The sequence below is a fragment of the Nelumbo nucifera genome, chromosome 1 (genome assembly GCF_055504915.1).
Source record: "Nelumbo nucifera cultivar China Antique chromosome 1, China Antique-T2T, whole genome shotgun sequence".
NCBI classification, from domain to species: domain Eukaryota; kingdom Viridiplantae; phylum Streptophyta; class Magnoliopsida; order Proteales; family Nelumbonaceae; genus Nelumbo; species Nelumbo nucifera.
Window position 1 is genome coordinate 198,155,433 of NC_142649.1, and position 19,625 is coordinate 198,175,057.

Below are 19,625 nucleotides of genomic sequence, written 5' to 3' on the forward strand. Positions count from 1 at the left end.
ATGTACATAATATAAGACTTAGAGAGGAGAAATGATGATAACCAAGAATGCTTAAGATCATTTTACTCTTTTAATCTCCTTGTTTCTAATATATATTATTGGTTTTTTGGGGTGAGGACAATATAAGAATGCTTAACAAGGAATAGGCCTGACCTTCAGCTCTCCAGCCACAGCCATTTTCTCATCTTTCTTTTGCCAGCCAACAGCAATAGATGACTCTGTCCCTAAAGCAAGCTGTATCTGAAAAAGGACAAGAAAGTTTCAAAATTAAAACCTTCACATTATAGAAGCTGGTGGATATCTGCATTCCATGAATCTCAATTTGCACACAACAAATTCTAATGCAACAAAAAAGGAGGGTAAAGATAGAGAAATAAAGACAAGGAGAAATAAAGGCATCCAGGTATCAAGAGAGTTAGAGTTACATATTTACTAAATCAAAAGCTATTTGTATGCAACAAAGATTGGACTATTAAGATTTTTCATTGTCATCATATTTTATGCTACTACTCCCACTCAAAACCTAAGGGCATAAGTTCATAGTCCTAATCTATGTTAACAAAATAGTGCAAGGAAATGGCTGGACAAGGTGTCAGATAGAGAATTTACAGTACAAAAAGAAGCGTCCAACATAATATAGCATCCATGTATTAGTATACAACATCTTGGAGAGAAGAGGCCAGATTAGTTGGACATGTGCTTGTGCAGATATTCTGTGATGCATTTGAGAAAAATAATGCACACACACCTGAGATGAAGAATATTGATTTAGTCACTAAAAAGGTGGTCTACTTGTATACTAACAGGAGATGAGTTAACAAAGACTTAGAGTGGAGTTAAGTGATTAGAAGATGGCATTCAGTGCAAGCTCTTTGACCTGAGAAATATATGTGATAAAGAAATAGCATTATCCCCCCCCCCAGCTATAAGCTTAGCTTTGATGGGTGCACCCTCAGGAACCTCGGTCCTTCCGGTGTAGGTGGCTCGTTTAGACAGGATTATGATCTGCATGGTGTACTCCAGTCAATTGGAGATGAACATGCCATAAAAGCAAAAACCGATGGCTGTATGCGCCATTACTCCAGGGCTCATGTTAAGGTAAAGCAAAACTGCAAGAGCACTGGCATCAAAATTGAACATCCCCATTTAGATGGACCCTCCACTAATCTGTTGGCAGATGGTCTTACTAGGGAATAAGGACACAAGACTAGTTTTGCACTGGAAACTAAAGTACAAGTATATCCTGCATATGTACTGGTTTTTTCTTTATTTGCTATTTTGTGTTGGCCTCTTTTGGTCCCAATTGCCTGCCTTAAAGTTGTATTTTCTTGTTTTTCTCTTCATCATAGCAGAGGTTATTCTGCACCTCTTACATATAGGACATTGGTAAAACCTTTGTGTATTTGTGGCCACTTCTTCAATATATCCCCACTTTCCTTTCTGAGATTATGATTGTTGATGGAATCAAAAAGATTTAACCCAAACAATTAACTGGGAAAAAGCAACATAAAATATATGGCAACCAAAACCATACATGTAAATCCTTAACTGTCTTTAAAGTAAATCCAGTTTTAACATAGAACTGATCTTACAATATCTCATCAGTATAATTGATGCAAAGGATAAGAGAACCCAAAAAAAAAAAAGAAGAAGAAGAAAAAAATAGCCCTAGACACAAATGATCATGAGTGTTGAGAAAGACAACTTGGAAGGAATGAAATCCAAATCTTTCAAAGGGGAGATAGCTGGGATCCAGGTGATGTTATTCTTCCTTATGGGTGTGCACTGTGGAAAGGTATTCAAAGTAGCAAATCAGATCTTTTGAAAGGAATAAGATATAAAATTGGGCATCATAGTTTCCAAGGCGCCAAGGCGAGGCTAGGCAACAGGGGGCACCTTGTCACCTAGTCACCTAGATCCTAGGGTAGTTACCATAACCATATTTCCTTAATAATTATCCATAATTTTCACAAGTATAGAGTTCATGTTGAAGTATAGAAAATCAACATATTGGTGAGAAGAAAAAGAAGAAGGAAAAGAAAATTCAAAAAATATAGTAGTAGTAGTAGTAGTAGTAGTAGAAAGTTTAATAGTGCCTATTTTATAATTATAATGTCAAAAATACATAGTACAAAACTGCTTGGCAATTAGGCGAGGCAAGCCTCAAAGGGTGCCTTGTCGCCTAGGCGCCCGCCTAGGCGTCGCCTTGACAACTATGTTGGGGATGGTAATATTTAGTTTTGATCAGTGAATGATAATTTTATTAATTTAAAAACAGATTACAAGTATTTTCCAGAGCGATACAGTATAGAAAGTCCCCAGAATACAAAGATCATCTATCCTCTATTTTAACACATTCAACAACAGTACTAGTAGAAAATGTGTTGATTAGACAAAATTTTAAGTTCTTCCTTACTTATTGGTTCAGGTTTTAAAGTCTTTGAGGGTTCAATACAGGATTTAGCAATGTTTGTATTGATTAAACCCTAACAAATAAGAAAATAATAAAAAGAATTAGTATATAAACACACAAAATGAATATTTTAGTTTAATAGTGCCTATTTTATAATTATAATGTCAAAAATACATAGTACAAAACTGCTTCGCAACTAGGCGAGGCAAGCCTCAAAGGGTGCCTTGTCACCTAGACATCGCCTTGACAACTATGTTGGGGATGGTTTTTTTTTGGATCAGTGAAAGATAATTTTATTAATTTAAAAACAGATTACAAGTACTTTCCAGAGTAATACAGTATAGAAAGTCCCCAGAATACAAAGATCATCCATCCTCTATTTTAACACATTCAGCTGCAGTTTTGCCCAAAAAAGAGAAGGCCTATCAACTCCCTGCTTTGCTAAAGTGTCTGCCAATCCATTTTCTGTCCTTTAGTCCACCCACGTGTAGAGATAAATTTCTTGGCCAGTAGTTCAATCTCCCTGTAATTCCATGGTGCTGAGCTCACTTGCTTAGCCCAAGAAATGACTAACAGTGAGTCCCCTTCTACTTCCAATTCTCTATCTTCTAAATGCACTGCTAATTTCAAACCTTGTAAGAGTGCCATTGTCTCTGCGTGAACCGAGCCTCTATACCCAATTGGTCCTGAGAATAAAGCCACAATCTCTCCAAGATGATTTCTGAAAAACTCCCCCTATTCCAGCCCTCCCCGGGTTTCCAAAGGAACTTCCATCAAAGTTCAACTTCAATTTATTTGGCTTTGGCAGTTTCCAATCCACCTTGGTTCTTTCTTTATGCATTTCCATTTGTACCACCTCCTTCCATTTTCTTATTATATCATTTGTCAAAACATCTTTGAAGATGTGTAATGTCTTTACCCAGTGTGGAGATCTGATTTTTACAGTTCCAATTACCTCCTCTTTAGATCTACTTTTCTCAGAGAAAATCCTTTGATTTCTTTCTTCCCATATGGTCCAAACTACAACTGCTCTTGTTGCCCTCCATAAGCATTTTGCCCTTTCTGTTGCCACAATAAATTGGGTCTGAAAAGGATCACCACATCTTGTGGAGGATTCCATCTGCATTCAAAAAGTGAGGAAAAGTAATCCCAAATACAAGATACAAAAGAGCATGAAATCAGTAAATGAGGAAAGGTCTCACCACTAGCCAAACAGAGGATACAAACATGAGCATAAAGGCACTTTGTTGGCCTTCTTTTCTGTAGCAAGTCATAGGTGTTAATCTTTCCAAGGAACACTTCCCTAGACCTAGTCCTCCTTGATCCTTGGTTTTACACACTTGTTCCCATTTTACTAGGTGGTCTTTCTTTTCATCTCCCAGTTCCCACAAGAAGTCCCTTATTATTTTTTCAAATTGCCTTCCAATTTTTACTAGGACTTTAAAGGTGGACAGGTAATAGGTGGGCAAGTTGGCTAGTGTGGATCTTATCAAGGTTATTCTTCCCCCCATAGAAATGTAGTTCCTTTTCCACATGGCTAACTTCTTTGCAAATCTTTCTATTATTGGTTTCCAAAAGTTATCTGCTCTCAGATTTCCCCCGCCCCAAAGGCATGCCAAGATAATCTAGAGGCCAGTTCTTTACCTCACAGCCTAGAATTCCAGCTAACAAGTAAACCTCTTCCTCTCCCAAATTCACACCTGCCACACAACTCTTTTCCCAATTAATTTTTAACTTGAGGTTCTCTGGAAACAGTCCACTAGGGCTTTCAAATGTCATAAGTTGGATTCCAAATAGTCCTCAGAAAAAATTATTATATCATCAGCAAATTGCAAGTGAGTCACCACTTGGCTCATTTTCCAGATCAGCCTGCTTAGTACCTCAACAACAAGGGTGAAGAGGAAGGGGGAGATAGGGTCTCCTTCCTTAGTCCTCTTTTGGCCGGGAAGAAGCCTTGTGCCACTCCATTTATCAGAAATTCAGAAATGAGAAATGAGCCGAGTCGGTGCAGCCTTTGATCCATTTTTTTCCATTTTCCACCCAACCCAATTTTTTCTAGAAACTCCAAGAGAAAGGACCAGTCCACCATATCATAGGCTTTTTCTAGATCTAATTTGCACACTAAGCCTTTACCTCCCTGTTTTTTCTTTTTTGCCACAAGAATCTGGTCAATTATTTGTCTCCCTTCCACAAAAGCTCCTTGATTTTGTGAGATTACCAAGTAATAAGCTCTTGAATCTTCCCACCAAGACCTTAGCAATTACTTTGTACAAGCTACCCACAAGACTTATAGGCCTATAATCCTTTGGAGATCTAGCTTCTTTCTTCTTAGGCACTAAAGTAATGAATGTTGCATTTGTTCTTGAAGAGATCTTCCCTTTAGTGTGGAATTCATTAAAGATATCTATCAAATCTGATTTTATAGTTTCCCAGCAATCCTGATATAATGCCATGGAGAAGCCATCTGGTCTAGGGGCTTTAGATATCTCCATTGAGAAAATTGCCTCATGAATCTCTTCAACAGTGAACTGCTTTTCTAGGAGAGTTACTTGTTCTTCCGAAACTCTAGTCCAATCCAGATCCTCTGCCTCCAAACTCCTTTCACCTAGAGTGGAAAAAATTGACTTGAAATGATCCACAGAAGTCTTTACTATGTCATCCTCTGAAACTAACACTTGACCATCCACCTCAACACTATAAATCAGATTTTTCCTTCTTCCATTGGCCATCGAGTGAAAGAATTTAGTATTGCCATCACCTTCCAAGAGCCATTTACATCTTGATTTTTGTCTCCAAGAGATTTCCTCCTTCCTCAAAATTTCCTCTAATTCTACCTTTAGGTGCCATCTCTCCGACCTTTCTCCTCACTACACACTCTTCAAGCCTCCTTTTGATCTAAATCCTCAATCGTTTTAGCAATTAAGTCCTTTTTTTCTTCAATTCTCCCAAACTCCTCTTTATTCCAATCCTTTATCCTTTCTTTCAACCTCTTCAATTTTTGGAACTTCTAGCCAATGTTTTCGAACCTAAAAGGTGTGGGGCCCCCAATGGGATGCTCTTGATCAAGACACAAGGGACAATGATCTGAGGTTACCCTAGGGAGTGCCTTCAAAATTAAGTTTCCCCAAAGATCTTCCAGTCAACGAAAAAAAGGATTCTATCAAGTTTAGAACACACTTGGTTTTCCTGAAAATTAGACCAGGTAAAGGAGGCTTGCAAGAGGTGGGGTTCTTTTAGCTATGGGGTTTCTACCATGGCATTAAATTTCCTCCTAACTGCTGCAAGCCCCTCCCAAAACAGGTCCCTTTCTCTATATGAGTTAGGGCCATACACATTTGTTAATACCCATTCATTTTCATCATTGACCCTCTTGGCTTTTATTTATTGACACTGAGTACTGCCCAATTAATTCTTCTACACACTCCGCCTCCTCAATCTTCCAAATCATAAGAATACTCCCAAAGGCACCCCAATACGGGGCAAATGACCAACTCAACCCCCTACTGCACCAAATGCTTCTTATGAGAGTAAGGTTTGGGGATGGTAATATTTATCAAAAAAAAAAATTGGGGATGGTATGAGAGTAAGGTTTGGGATGACCTCTGGTATGAAGAAATAGGTTGAAAGAGATATATCATGGGCTTTTCGACTTAACTGTATTTCTTTTTCTTTTTTTGATCAGCACTTTTCAACTAGGCTGTTAACAAGGAAGCTTTGGTGGCAGACTTGTTGACGTTTCAAAGTGGTACAGCAGTGTAGTCTCCTACTTTCAAGAGGAACTTAAACAATTGGGAGGTAGAGCAATTGGTTGATCTGTTGCATAAACTTTATAGTTTTATACCAAGATGAGGGGAAGTTGGCAAAAGAGAATGGAGATGATGCAAGGATAGCAGTTTTTCAGTTAAGTCTTTTTATAGTAAGCTAGTGGAGAGGGGGAAAAGAAGTTTTCCTTGCAAGAGCTCCAAAGAAGGTTGCTTTTATTATGTGGACGACCTCTCTTAATAAATGTTTGACTATAGATAATTTACTGAAAGGTGGGGTTCTAATTGATAGCACTAAATGCATCTTCTGTAATAAGTTTTTAGGCATTTTTGTGCATTGTTTTTTTGCTAGAAAAGTGTGATACAAAGTTTTTAGACATTTTTGGGTTACACTTTGGTTTTCCAACATCTCTGGTCAAGCCTTTTAACCAGTTGGCAGTTGAACAGCCTGAGTAAAAAAGGGAAATTAGTTAAGAATGTGATTCCTCTGGCAATATTTTGGACCGTGTGGATGGAAAGAAATGGCAGGATTTTTTAAGCTTTGGAGAAATCAGAAGATATAATTGTAAAGGAATTATGGGGTAGAATTCACTCTTGGGTTGCAGTGAATAGAATTTTTACATATATACCATATAGCACTTTTTTGAATCCCACTTGGTTATTTTTGTAATGATTGAGCATTAAGGAGTGTCTTTTTATTTATTTGGTCCAATCCCAAATAACCCTCCTTTTGATCTAGCAAAGACATTTAACACCAAAACAAGTTGAATACTTTTTTCATTTTTGATTCTTCTGACGGCGAGATTATGCTTCTTGAGCTCCAACAGATCCCTAGTCTCCCCATTACTTCTTTCCAATTCCAACACTGTTATTCTCAAAAAATTGGTCTGCTTCCAAAGCTTCACCCTTATCATTGCTGACTCTTGCATGTCCATTGGATGTTTGTCCATCACTAAAGCCTTCAGTGTCTGTCCATCATTAAGGTCTTTTAACTAGTGTAACGTGTGTAAATTGAATGATGAGACTGCATATCATCTACTAATCCTGTCCGTTGGCTTGTTATATTTGGAATTGGTTTCTGGCTCTTTTTGGTTGCAGGTGGGATCTGCCTGTCAGTTAGGATACGTTGTTTAATGCTTCAGTGGTTCAAAGTCAAAAGAAAAGAGGTAGAATAATGTGAAAATGCACAAGAGCAGCAATGGTATGGGCAGTGTGGGAGGAAAGGAATGCAAGGATATTTAAAGAAAACTAAAGAAGGAAGCTCTAACTGAAAAGATTACAACAAGAGTTTCGCATTGGGTGAGGGCTTGGAATTGTTTCCTGATTTCACAGTCAATGATATACTTAGACAATGGGGGATGGGGGCTCCAGCATTTTCCTCTAATAAAGACAAAAGTTGTACAGGAGTGGGCACCCGCAGGCAGGGAGTGGTGGAAGCTGAATTATGGCGAGAGTTAGGGCTGTTCATAACAAGACCCAAACCGACCAAACCAACCAACACGGTCCGGTCCAATCCGAGTTGGCCAATTTTTCTTTAGCACCGGTCAGTTTTGGGTTACAGAAAAACATAAACCGATGGTTCGGTTCGGTTTCGGTTTTCGTTTGTGAAAACCGAAACCGAACCGACTTAGATATATTATATATATCTGATATATTTCAGTTTTAATATATATCTGATATATATATTTCAGATATATGTTTGTGGAAATATATATATATATATTTATTTATTTATTTATTTCAGCTTTACTTCAGAAATATACATATTATATATAAAATTTCAGCTTTAATCCATCAAATCATTTTTAATTTCCAGGCATCCAGCCTTCGCTTCTTAGACTTGAATCCTTTACCGTTCACACCGGGAGAATCATTCACAAAATCGACCCAAACCGACCATGTCGGTTTTACTTAGTATTGGGTCGGTTTCGGTTTCATTTCTAGGTAAACTGACCAGGTCGGGTCGGTTGGAAAAACGCCAATAAACCGACCCAACCCAACCCGTGAACAGCACTAGCGGGAGTAGTATGTGTAATCCTGGGCCATTAGGTATCAGAGGTGCAAGAAGGGATGAGAGTAGAAGTATCCTAGCAATATAATCGGGTCGGTTGGAAAAACGCCAATAAACCGACCCAACCCGACCCGTGAACAGCACTAGCGGGAGTAGTATGTGTAATCCTGGGCCATTAGGTATCAGAGGTGCAAGAAGGGATGAGAGTAGAAGTATCCTAGCAATATAATCAGATCACATAGGAGGAGACTCAGTAAGGGCAGAGTTAATGGCAGCAAGTTTTAAAGCACAGAAAGCCAAGGAAAAGGATGCTGAAAGATTGATTATTGAAGGTGATTCTAAGGTGATCATTAGCTGGCTATCAGAGGAGGCAGCGGCTGCATGGTGCTTTAGTAATGAAATCAGACGGTTTAAATGGTTTTCAAAGGATTTGCATATAATTATTCAATGGATACAAAGATCTACTAATAGCTTGGCTGGTGTACTGGTAAAGCAGGGAGTTAATACCGGGAAAAAACACTATCAACTTTTCTGTTCTTTTACATCATCACTTCTGGGCAGCAAAAGTACATATATTAAAATTTAGAGAGAGAGAGAGAGTACAAAGGGAGAAAAGAATTAAACAAAAAATGGTAGAAGAAAAGATGCCAAATGGCCCAAACCCTGCCAAGCTAAGGTGCACCAAAACCAGAAAACATCACCAGGCCCCATTAAACCCCATCAAGAAACACAACAGAAGCATCAATCAACTTTTCCCTTTCTCTTTAATCTCCTCTTTTTTCAGATGTCTTCTGGTTCTCTGATACTAATTAGCCAGATTAGTTTTATCAGTATTTTCCTTTTTTGGTTAATTAAAATGCTAATCTCCTAACTCCAAATCAAACTTCATCTTTGCTTCCTGGGATCCAATTAGCCTCCATCTGGCTCCTCTTTTTTGCATAGTAATATAAATCGAACTTTTTTTGAAAGAAAGAAATATAAATCATACTTCAACTAGTTCCAAAAAAAACTTCTGTTTCATCATTCTCCTTTGTACTTTTAAATAGTCTATCCATTTTTTTTTTGATGAATAAAATAGTCTATCCATTAGAGGATCACTTGAGCACATCGGCACATCCTAGTTTGACTGACTGAGGGTTTTGGAGTACAAATTCAGATTTCGTGGAGGATGGCATCCTCTGCAATTTGTTGGTACCTATGGTCTATGGAAGGATATAAACAAACTCTGAGGATGAAATCAAGCATATTATAATTTTTGGTGTTCTCTCTCTGAGTTCAAAAATCAAAATAGTCATTTTGACAAATGGTTTCATTAACCAATAAGCCATACTTCATGGCAATGGCTTTTGTTTTAAGTAGAGATGATGGAATGCTGGCCCTTCTTTCAGAACTTGAAGATGTGCTCATCAGGCCAGATTATAGGAACCAGACATCATGGAAGGAGGAACCCAAGGGGAAATTCTCTGAAATTATTCTATGTTGCCTAAGCTAAGGGTATGACAGAGATAACTGGTATGGATTGCATTTGGGGAAGATGTATTCCTTCAAGCCTCGAGACATTCATGTGGTTGGTATGACAGAGTTAATAAGGTGCACAGTCCCACTACAGTTCACCTAAACAACGGGAGATGCAAATTCACAACTGCTGTCATGTGGAAATCAACCAAGGAGGACAATTGCTTATCCCTCTTGTCCAGCGACTTCATTCCTCAGAGAAGTCTTTTGCCCTTCGTTCAGATTTCTTTTTTTATCAGTACCCTTCATTCAGATTTATTGGTCTTGTCTTTCCTCAATAAGTGATTCTATCATGGCCCTCCACTTTGATTGGAAATAGGGTGCTATCCTCGCTATCCTTTAGTTCATGGTTCCTATGCTGATAATCATGAGATTTTAAAGGGATGTAAACAGATGGTATTTTTTTATCAGTAACTGTTTGAAATTTTATAAATTATGAGTAAGAAAACTGTAACTATCATGTACAATGCTGGCAATCACCGAAGGTAGATAGCCTCAGATAACCACCGCTTAAAGCCTCAATTACAAGTCCCCCGCTGGAGCACTAGATACCAGAGCATTTGATCTCTTGATGTCCCTTGTTTTGCCAGACCATCTTCTAGGTTGTTTGCTGATCAAGATACTCATTTGACACTTATTTTCAGCTCCTTCATTGGCTTTTTAATCTCCTTTAAGAGCATGTGTGTACTTCCAAGGTCTATCCCAATTTCTTTGCAGCCACCCTGTTATGAAATGGAAGTCACCTTCAATGATTAGATTCCAGTAATCCAACTTTGCCCTTCTTAAACCCCATAAAACAGCATTCAATTCCACTTTAGTTGAAATCACCTAGCCTAATAATGATCAAAAAAAATCACCTAGCCTAATATTGATCAAAAAAAATCACCTAGCCTAATATTGATCAAAAAAAAAAATCACCTAGCCTAATAGGGCCAGAGTAAATGGCTATCATATTTTCATCCCAGTTTCTGATTGCTTCCCCAATACCAGAAATTCCTGATTGCCTAGGTTGCAGCCATTAAAGTTCAAACTTTATAAATGTTGGAGGTGGTAGGCTCCAATGAATTGTTGGGTCCAATCTAACCAATGAGGAATCAGCCGTGAATGATGTCATCAGTCGTGAAGGGTACAAATACATACAAGGTTTTCACCCAGCGTGCAACCTTAATGGATATGTTGTCAACCTCTCCCTTCTTTTCTTGTATCTGTTTCTAATTTTTAATAAAAGTTCAGTTATTGATCAAAAAAAAAAATCTTCCTACACACACCACAACATGACAGCTCACATGTATCTTCTCCACATAATTCTGCCTCCATTTCTTGAGGAGAAAAAGGAGGCTTCGAGCAGATAATATTTTATGGCTTGCAAAAATTTGCTATATCTTTGTGGCGATTAGGGCTGTTAACAGAGTCTGAGTCTTACACCCAATCCATTTACATAATCAGATTGGATTCAGATTTTGTAAGCTTGCATCTATTTAGAAACCAGATGAGATGTGAATTTGACCATATCCAATCTGATTAAGATCCAAGCCCAATTAAATTTCATAATATACATATTATATAATTATATGTATACACACACACACATATATATATGGATGATATATAATCATATAAAGTTTATAGTTAAGAAACTAAGTATTTTCTATTTATAAAAATTTATTTTAAAGTTAAGAGTGATTAATTTGTTAAATTATTTTAACATTTCTTATTATAAAAACAATGAAATGTACTTGGACCAAATCTGGATCCAATCTGAAATCTGATAAGATCCAAATCCAGCCCAGGACCCCTATATCTAATCAGATTTTAGATCAAATCAGATTCGAATGTGGCTGGGTCCGACCCAATTAGGGCCCTAGTGGGGATGTCAGTAATTTGTTGATGGATTCAGATCTTGTTCCTTTTTTATAAATAAGATCTGTATTAATGAGAAGGAGGGAGGAGAGGTTTCCCAAAAAAATAGAGATTACAGATCTAGCAATACAAACAAAAGAAAACACCATGATCATGCATGTACTAAATTACTAATATCCACCTATACACTATAATAAAAGTAATTGGCCCAATGACGAGGGCCATATGTTGTAACACTTTTCTGGTTGCAGGACCTTTCTGTAAACCTTCATAATAAAAGTCTAATTACCCATAAATAGGCATGTTCATGGGCCACGTAGCCCAATGGGCTGGCCCATTCTAAGTTGGGCTTGGTCATGAATTTAGGCACAGGTTCGGGCCCAAAACACCAGGCCGGGCTCAAGCTTTCTCAAAAAAGCCCAAGCCTACTTGATGATATATTATATAACAAAAAATATATTTTATTTATATAATAAAAAATATATACGCTATGCTTTTTCTTTATTCCTCTTCTTTTTTCCAAGTCATAGTGATATCTTTCAATATTTTTGGGTTTTGAGGTCTTTTAATATAAATAAAACAATTTTTCATTGAATAAAAAAGAAAAAATCTTTTCCCAAATTTCTGGTGGGCTTCAAACCCGGGCCTGGGCTTCGAGCTTTATATGAGGGCCAGGCTCAGGCTCAGGCTCAAGACCTGGCCTGATGGTCGGACCAGGCTCGGGCTCAGGCCTGAATGTATTGCGTTAGTACAGAGACAAAGCCTGGCCCGGCCCAGCCCATGAACAGGTCTGCTCATAAAAAAGGTCACCTTATATAACTACTCTCACACAAACATAAACCCAAAGACCATATCTTTGGGTTACACATAAAATATTCCTATATATTTTTTGGTCATGGCTACAGTAATAATAATAATAACAATGTTTTTTGGTGATAAAAATAAAATTTATTAAAACGAAAAAAATAAATTACAAGGGAGAGTGACCAGAAGTCACTCGAAGGAGAACAAAAACAAACACCACTCCAAACTCTCAAAACAAGAAACCAAACCAGCCGAGCCTCAACATGATCAACAAAAGCCAAAAGCCCAAAAACCACTAAAAATACAACTCACAACAACCAAGAAACAAGCACCCAAAAAAAAAGTTAAACTCAGAGAAAAAAAAAAACTCAAAACAAAATCACTTCAAAACCCCATGAGAAAAAACAATACCACAACCCCATCAAGCACTGCAACCTCTAAGCCACTGACCACTAAAAACTTCTATAGGTTTTCTTGGTCTTCTAAATATAATAGTGTAGCAAATCCATTATTCATGAGCATTGTATCACAGGTTTTGCCAAAGGGTTGCACTTATGACATTAAAGCCTAGACACATACACAGACAGACAGAGAGAGGGAAAGAGTGTGTGGTATACATTTCCATTTGATGTTTCAGAGAGTTGGCGGGTCCAGGCATTGGAAAGATTGATTGAACCATCTCTCAAAGATATTGCAATTCCACTTGTTGCAGTTGAATGAAGGGATAGGTGCCTGGGAAAATAAATGAACAAGAAAGGTCCAGTAATTGTTGGAAATAATGGTACAGAGGATTCTGAGCAATGAAGATAAATTACAGAAAAAGTAATCCTACCGGGATGTTTGTACCCCAATAAGTGCTCGTAATCCAGCTGAAGCCATGAATTCCACAGAAGCAACTGAAGAAATTTGGTGCCTCAGCACAGCAGTGGCAGCTCCACCACCAGAATTTCCAGTAACTGCCAAGTTTCCACCAACGGCAATGGTGTTGCGCTTGGATATTTGAGACTGAACTTCAGTAGACATAGCCATTCTGACATTTATACATTGTAACTGAACATAAATAACCAGATCAAAACGATTTGCAGAGTTATTCTGATGCTGCACATAACAATATCTTCTTTTTTTGGAAAGAAAAGGTAATATATAGTGTATTTCCTTTGATGCACATAATAATACCTATTGCAAAAAGGTATTCATTGATGATGAACAAAACAATAATATCCTACTACTATAAAGTAATAGATGTGGAGTAAAAGTCCTAATAAGGTCAAGCATTTGAAAATTGAAACAGAAGGGTATGTAGGATAAAATACAGGAGAAGCTTGTTCAATAAGAATTGAAAAGCATGAAGTAGCCCCAAACCCTAGTTGGAAAATAACAAGAAATAAAAGGTTGATGAGTATTCCTTCACAACTTCTGGTTGTACTGTTTCTCTAATATTAATGAAATTGATTTCCTGAGTTATTAAGCAAAAAAAGGGTTGATGAGTATTGAATAGTTTCACCTCTGGCCTTATATAAACCTTATTGACATATTATCAAACAAAGTTTATCCAGGATTTTCCCACAGTCTCAAGGGTGACTTTTAAGAGGAAATTAATGAGCATCACTAGTGTATTTCTAAATCCCTGCACTCTTCCAATTCGAACAAAGATGAAGTCTAAGCCAACACAAAAGTCAACTTTTGGTCAAAAAAACTAGAAATAAAATTCAACCAAAACACACATCAAGAAATTAGAAGTTATCCATAAGCAAGACCTTTTCTATCAAACATTTTCAGCAATAGTTTTGAGTCAGATTGTAAAACAAGATAACCTAAAAGAGAAGCAAGTATACCCCTTCATAATGCCGCCACCATTTAGGAACTGTGGAACTGACAAGTTTGCAAGAATTGAACCAGAAGGTCTGACATGGGCTGAGGCCTTTTCTTGTTCCTTTCGACGCCGTAATCTTTCAAACTCTTCCTTGATCTCTTCTGCTTTATTCAGCTTTGGGCCAAGCTCCAAACCTGATGTTAGTCCTTCCATACCATAAATATCATATATTTGCCTTTTATGTTCATCTGTTAAGATTTCATATGCTTCACGAATCCGTTGAAAGTTCTCTGTAGCAATGTCCTTCATCTGAAACAAGCATGTGACAAAACACATCCTTACATAGGAAATTAAAAAGAAGCAATGATTATTCAACAAGAGAGAATTATCAGTTCATATGAACATATCACGTGATATGAACACAAATTCAGTAGGAAAATGAGTTACAGCAAGAAATAAAGAAAAAGTAAAAGAAAAAGAGGACTAGATCACATATTGGCATGTAAAGAAATTATGAAACAAAAGAGTGGTAATACAATAGCCAACAAGAATCAAATACTTCCAACTATGAGAAGAACTTCAAATGCATTTTGTTTAATCACTTGCAAAGACCTACCTCCTTTAGTAAGAAATACCCAATAAATCCCAAGTAACAGAAAGCATACAATCACCCCCAAGGGCTGGGAGGAGGACACTACAACTGAGACATCACTTAAGCTCCCAAACACGTATCAACTCCCTTCTAGAGAGAAAATCGTGTTCACATGGACAGGTAACGCATTGAAAGAGAGAGATGAGCAGATTGTGTGGAGACCAAAATTTAAACACCCAACCATGCATGGTTTTGTTCTCCAATTTTGAATTCATGAAGATTGATTGCAGTGTAGCAGATGCAAGATGGTGGAAAGCATGTACCAATTGGAAGTTTGCAGTCAAGTCATATATGATGCAATGATTTGCTTATAACAAAGATAAAATTTTATTAAAACAAAATGGAAAAAAAGTAACAATTATTGATGAAGAGGTTTCACCAAAACAAGTTACAACTAAACTGTCCAAACACAATACAATCAGCACCCAAAAAAAACTTAAGAATTGCATCACATAATTCCAAAGTTGCCCATAATTTATCTCCAAAATCCTCCCTCTCAGCCTCTTTGAATTCTGCATGTATTAACACCCAATCCACAACCAAAGATTCAATATCAGCCACAAGTTTGTTTTCCAGTTATTTTTTGCCACAAAAATGCATCTACTTCTTTCCTTCCAAATACCCCAGCACACTGCAAAGGGTATAATGTTCTGGAATATCTTTGCTTTTATATGAAAAATCTCCTTTGACTGAGATAGAGCTGAACATGTAACCTGAACCAATGAAAAAAAGAACCCCCATACAAATTCCACTATCATGCAATGATTGAAGAGATGTGAAGCATCTTCTTCTTGATCATTATTACACACTAGACAGATCCTTGGTAACTGATAGCCTCTTGATTTTAGATGATCCAAAGTTAAAAATGCTATCAAGTGACAATAGCCATGCAAATGTTTCAACCCTTGGAGAGATCAGATTACCGTACACACCTACAACAAATGTACTTTACACCTGCTCCCTTACCAAGGCTTCACAAAAGCCTTGACAGAAAATTTCCCATCCTAAGACAAGCTCCCTATCTCAATTTGGATGCAATGAATGCTGAGGGTGATTTAAGCAATTCCATTTAGCACAGATAACTACCACAAAAGGGGGTTGGAATTTGGAAGCTTGCAGGGCTTTTCAGAGAGAATAAGACCTTGGGCATCCATGTTGAATGTTTGATTTCAGACTAATGTTAAATACTATTTTAAGGCAGGCTTCAAGAAAATTTTGTATTTTGTGTCCTGTTTCTGACATGTTACAATCTATGCATATGTTGAGGGACCTTAGTTTTGGAGCTTTTCTTTCCCTTCCTGTATCTCCCATCTCTTTCATATTAAAATTCCCCATGGTTAGTGGTCATATATGTTTCTTGTTCATAGTGCCTTAAATTTACTTTAGAGTATCATGCCAAGAAGATTGTCTTATATATATATATATATATATATATATATTCTACATTCACATGGAATGCAAGAGAAAATTCAGACTATATTCTTTCCAGAGCATATGATTTCTTATATTCGTTAACCAGCTCATAGTTTTGGAATAAAAACATTGATTAATTCTGACTCAACTAAAACTTGGGAGGAAGAATAAACTTAAGAAAATGGAGAATACCAAACAAAGTTACAAGCAAGGTGGACAAAATAGACATGAGAATGAGATGGAAAGAATTATATGATATTACTCTTTTTTTCACTTATTTTAGAGCAAAAGGGGGGGGGGGGAAGGACTTTGCATATCATCATCATCATCAACTAAGCCTAAGCCTTGTCCATACCATATGGGGGTCAGCTACATGAATCCCATTTCACCATTCTGTTCTGCTGGGTGTCATTCCATTTTTAAATTATGGTGCTTAAATCATTTCTTATTATTTCTATCCAAGCCCCTTTAGGTCTGCCCCTATCTCTTCTAACCCCTTCAACTTGTAACAGATCAGGAGTTCAGGACTTTGCATCTAACCTTCCTAAATTTAATCTAATCACTTGAAAAACATGTATATGTAAAATGTCCGGTAAGCGGGAACACGAAATCCAATTTGACAATGTCGAACCCCATAAATAGCAGCTTGCGATGTCTCCTAAATACAGTATAGTACATTAAGTTGCATACCCATGCTCTGAATGAGACAAATTCCACAATATCCATTTCATGTGTGTTTTTCTAATGATGGATTATTCATTTCGTATGTGTTGATCATCGGGTTTCGGGCATCCGTTATGAATATCACAATTATATGTATTTCACATATTGCAGTGCTACAAGAGAATTATACCAATAAAAAAACGCTCAAGGACAATTTTTGAGCTTCCCAGGAACCAACGCACCATAAATTTGGTTTTGTAATGCACTAATAATTTTATAGAGCTGCAAACACATGAAAAGTGTCGGCGATACATTAGAAAAAAAGAAATGCTTTACCTGTGGAGATTGGTATTTATCGGGGTGGTAGATTTGTGCCCATTGACGATAAGCTTTTCTTATTTCTTCGTCTGATGCTTCTGGAGATATGTGAAGTAGAGCGTATAGCTCTCTGTGTGGGGTTTCTGTGTCTTCTTCCTTCATACCTTTGCCGAGTCGAGAGAAGGTTAGGGTTTTACAGACGGCACGTCAGGTGGCACTGAAGAAGCCTTGGCCTTGGGAAGTCACTGTGAACTGGGGCTTGGGGTTTTAAGGGTTTTGGGCCTTTTGCCGTGCCGTATGGAGAGACAGGAATTCCATACTTGCACGTGGTAAACCATAGCCGTATCCTATTTATGGCCCGTTTGAGAGGGCTGAGCGATTCAGTGAACCGGTGCCCGTGAGAGCTGAAGCGCAGCGGCTTCCGGCTTTCCGATGCGGCCCTACGTGGCAGCCTTGAAGGTTGGCACGTATAAAAACTGAGAAGATTGTGGCTGTTTGGAGAAAAACAGCTTGGGCTGTCTAAGATAGAGGTGTTCAATCCCACTCCGGATATGCTACTCACAAATTATTTTCACATCCCAACACATATCTTCCCAAACCCCAATAATGAGAAAAGGGAGATATACTCAATTCCCGGTTGTGATACCTTGTATGCAGGGATGTGGGAACAATGTCTGGACAGCAGATCCCATAAAGCACATGAATGAATTGGAAACAATATTAATCTTCTACCACCAATAAATCACATTCTAACACCATTCCAACATGATCTCAGAAACCACACATCTCACCACGAGACTGAACCCGCTAGGATGTGTGGTGTCATATTATATTGGAAGGGTGCTGAACATATTATATTGAATTTGAAATAGTTGACCGCTTTAGTGTTGGTTTCACAGCTGCTTGAATAGTTAAAGTGTTTAGCTAAATTGCTCCATTGCTCAATTCATCCTAATCTAGAATGTCCAATTGAAAAAATATGATAAACGAATACCAAATCAAGTTAACCAGTTTGATAGATTAGTTTTATGTTTTTTTTTTTTTGTTATGATTTTCATGTAAACAATATTAAGTTTTCTTATAAACAACCAACTAATATTTCATCACCAACAAAACATATATCTACAATAAATATTTAGGAAAATGACGGTTCAGTCCAAAGTCAGAATTTCTAGGCCCAAAGTACAGTTGGGATAGGTGCCAGTTCGGAATTGATGCCAATTCGGGATCAAGCATTGATGTATACAGTGGGGTTTTGACATTTTAAATGTTTATAGCTCTGTAGCGGAATTAGAAATATGCATTGGGCTTGCCTATACCTTTTTCTGTAAATAATTATTTATAGTGTAAAGAAAAAATATAATAACTACATATCTAAATGCAACCAAAATAAACCAGACAACTAATAATCATTATAAAAAAAATGCATTAATCTTCAACGCTCACAACTTCGGATGACTTAATCACTCTTAATAATGTAATTTATAAATATATGGGTCAGTTCGATTAACTACTAGCCTTATTGTGGGTTAATCAAAACTGAACCGAAAAACTGAATATCTAGAAAAAACAAACCAACATAATCAACTATTTGGATTTTCGGTTATGATTGCCAGTTATGGGTTGATTTTTTTTTTTTTTTTTTTTTGCTTTTGAATACAAGTTAGATTTCGGATTTTCATGAACGCCAATGTTTTTTTTAACGTCTAAAAGCAAATTCATTTATAAAGAAAGGGAAAAAAATGCAATTATGAAAGCATACTAATTAAACTTGCTAAGACAAAAGCAGGTAACGAAGAACATTGGGAAAAAAAACTCGAGAAACCTCTACAAATGGCACAAACTCAAGAAACACTAAAAAGGTTGGCTAGATGCCTCAAACATAGTTGAACTCAAGTGTCTTTCTACCATTTTAGTAGCATAAAATTCATAAAAGATGTTGGAGTGATATTCAAAATTTCAAGAATTTCACCTCATTCATCTTTGCCTTTTTTTTACTTTTGTATTTTCTCTCTTCTCCTCTCTTGCATGTAGGTAAATAGCTCTTGTCCCACATTGGTCTAAAAATAGATAAAGTTGAGTATATTAGTAGGCTTGCTTCCTCTATGGGTAAGGTCTCATAGGAGAAAAGAACTATATATCACTACATGCACGTGAAGGGGGGTTGGAGAACTTTTCACATATGTGCCTTGTGTGTATTCGTTAACCCAATGACACATAACAATGCACACAAAACACACCTTCCCTCTCCGTCAATCGTCCATATCTGAACATCATATTGACCACCTTTGCAATAACCATATCCTAAATTGCATGTCAAATGAATTATATAATGTCTACTGTTTTTACAATTTTGCCTAATAAATTTTGAATGCTTTGAACAAAAAATATACTCTGGAAAA

The 19,625-nt window shown here is 37.1% G+C and overlaps 1 protein-coding gene across 1 annotated transcript in view; it reads right to left on the reverse strand.

Moving 5' to 3' along the window:
* The window catches only part of OWL1 (DNAJ heat shock N-terminal domain-containing protein), a 60,939-nt gene extending 43,416 nt beyond the window's left edge, over positions 1 to 17,523 (reverse strand). Inside the window, exons 1-5 of the mRNA XM_010265984.3 lie at positions 17,242 to 17,523; positions 14,200 to 14,486; positions 13,197 to 13,394; positions 12,982 to 13,096; positions 154 to 240 (exon numbers count right to left, since the gene is read on the reverse strand). Coding sequence (XP_010264286.1) covers positions 154 to 240; positions 12,982 to 13,096; positions 13,197 to 13,394; positions 14,200 to 14,486; positions 17,242 to 17,385 — 831 coding nt within the window. The 5' untranslated portion in view covers positions 17,386 to 17,523. The remainder of the gene's footprint in view (positions 1 to 153; positions 241 to 12,981; positions 13,097 to 13,196; positions 13,395 to 14,199; positions 14,487 to 17,241) is intronic.
* Between the last annotated feature and the right edge of the window lie 2,102 nt (positions 17,524 to 19,625).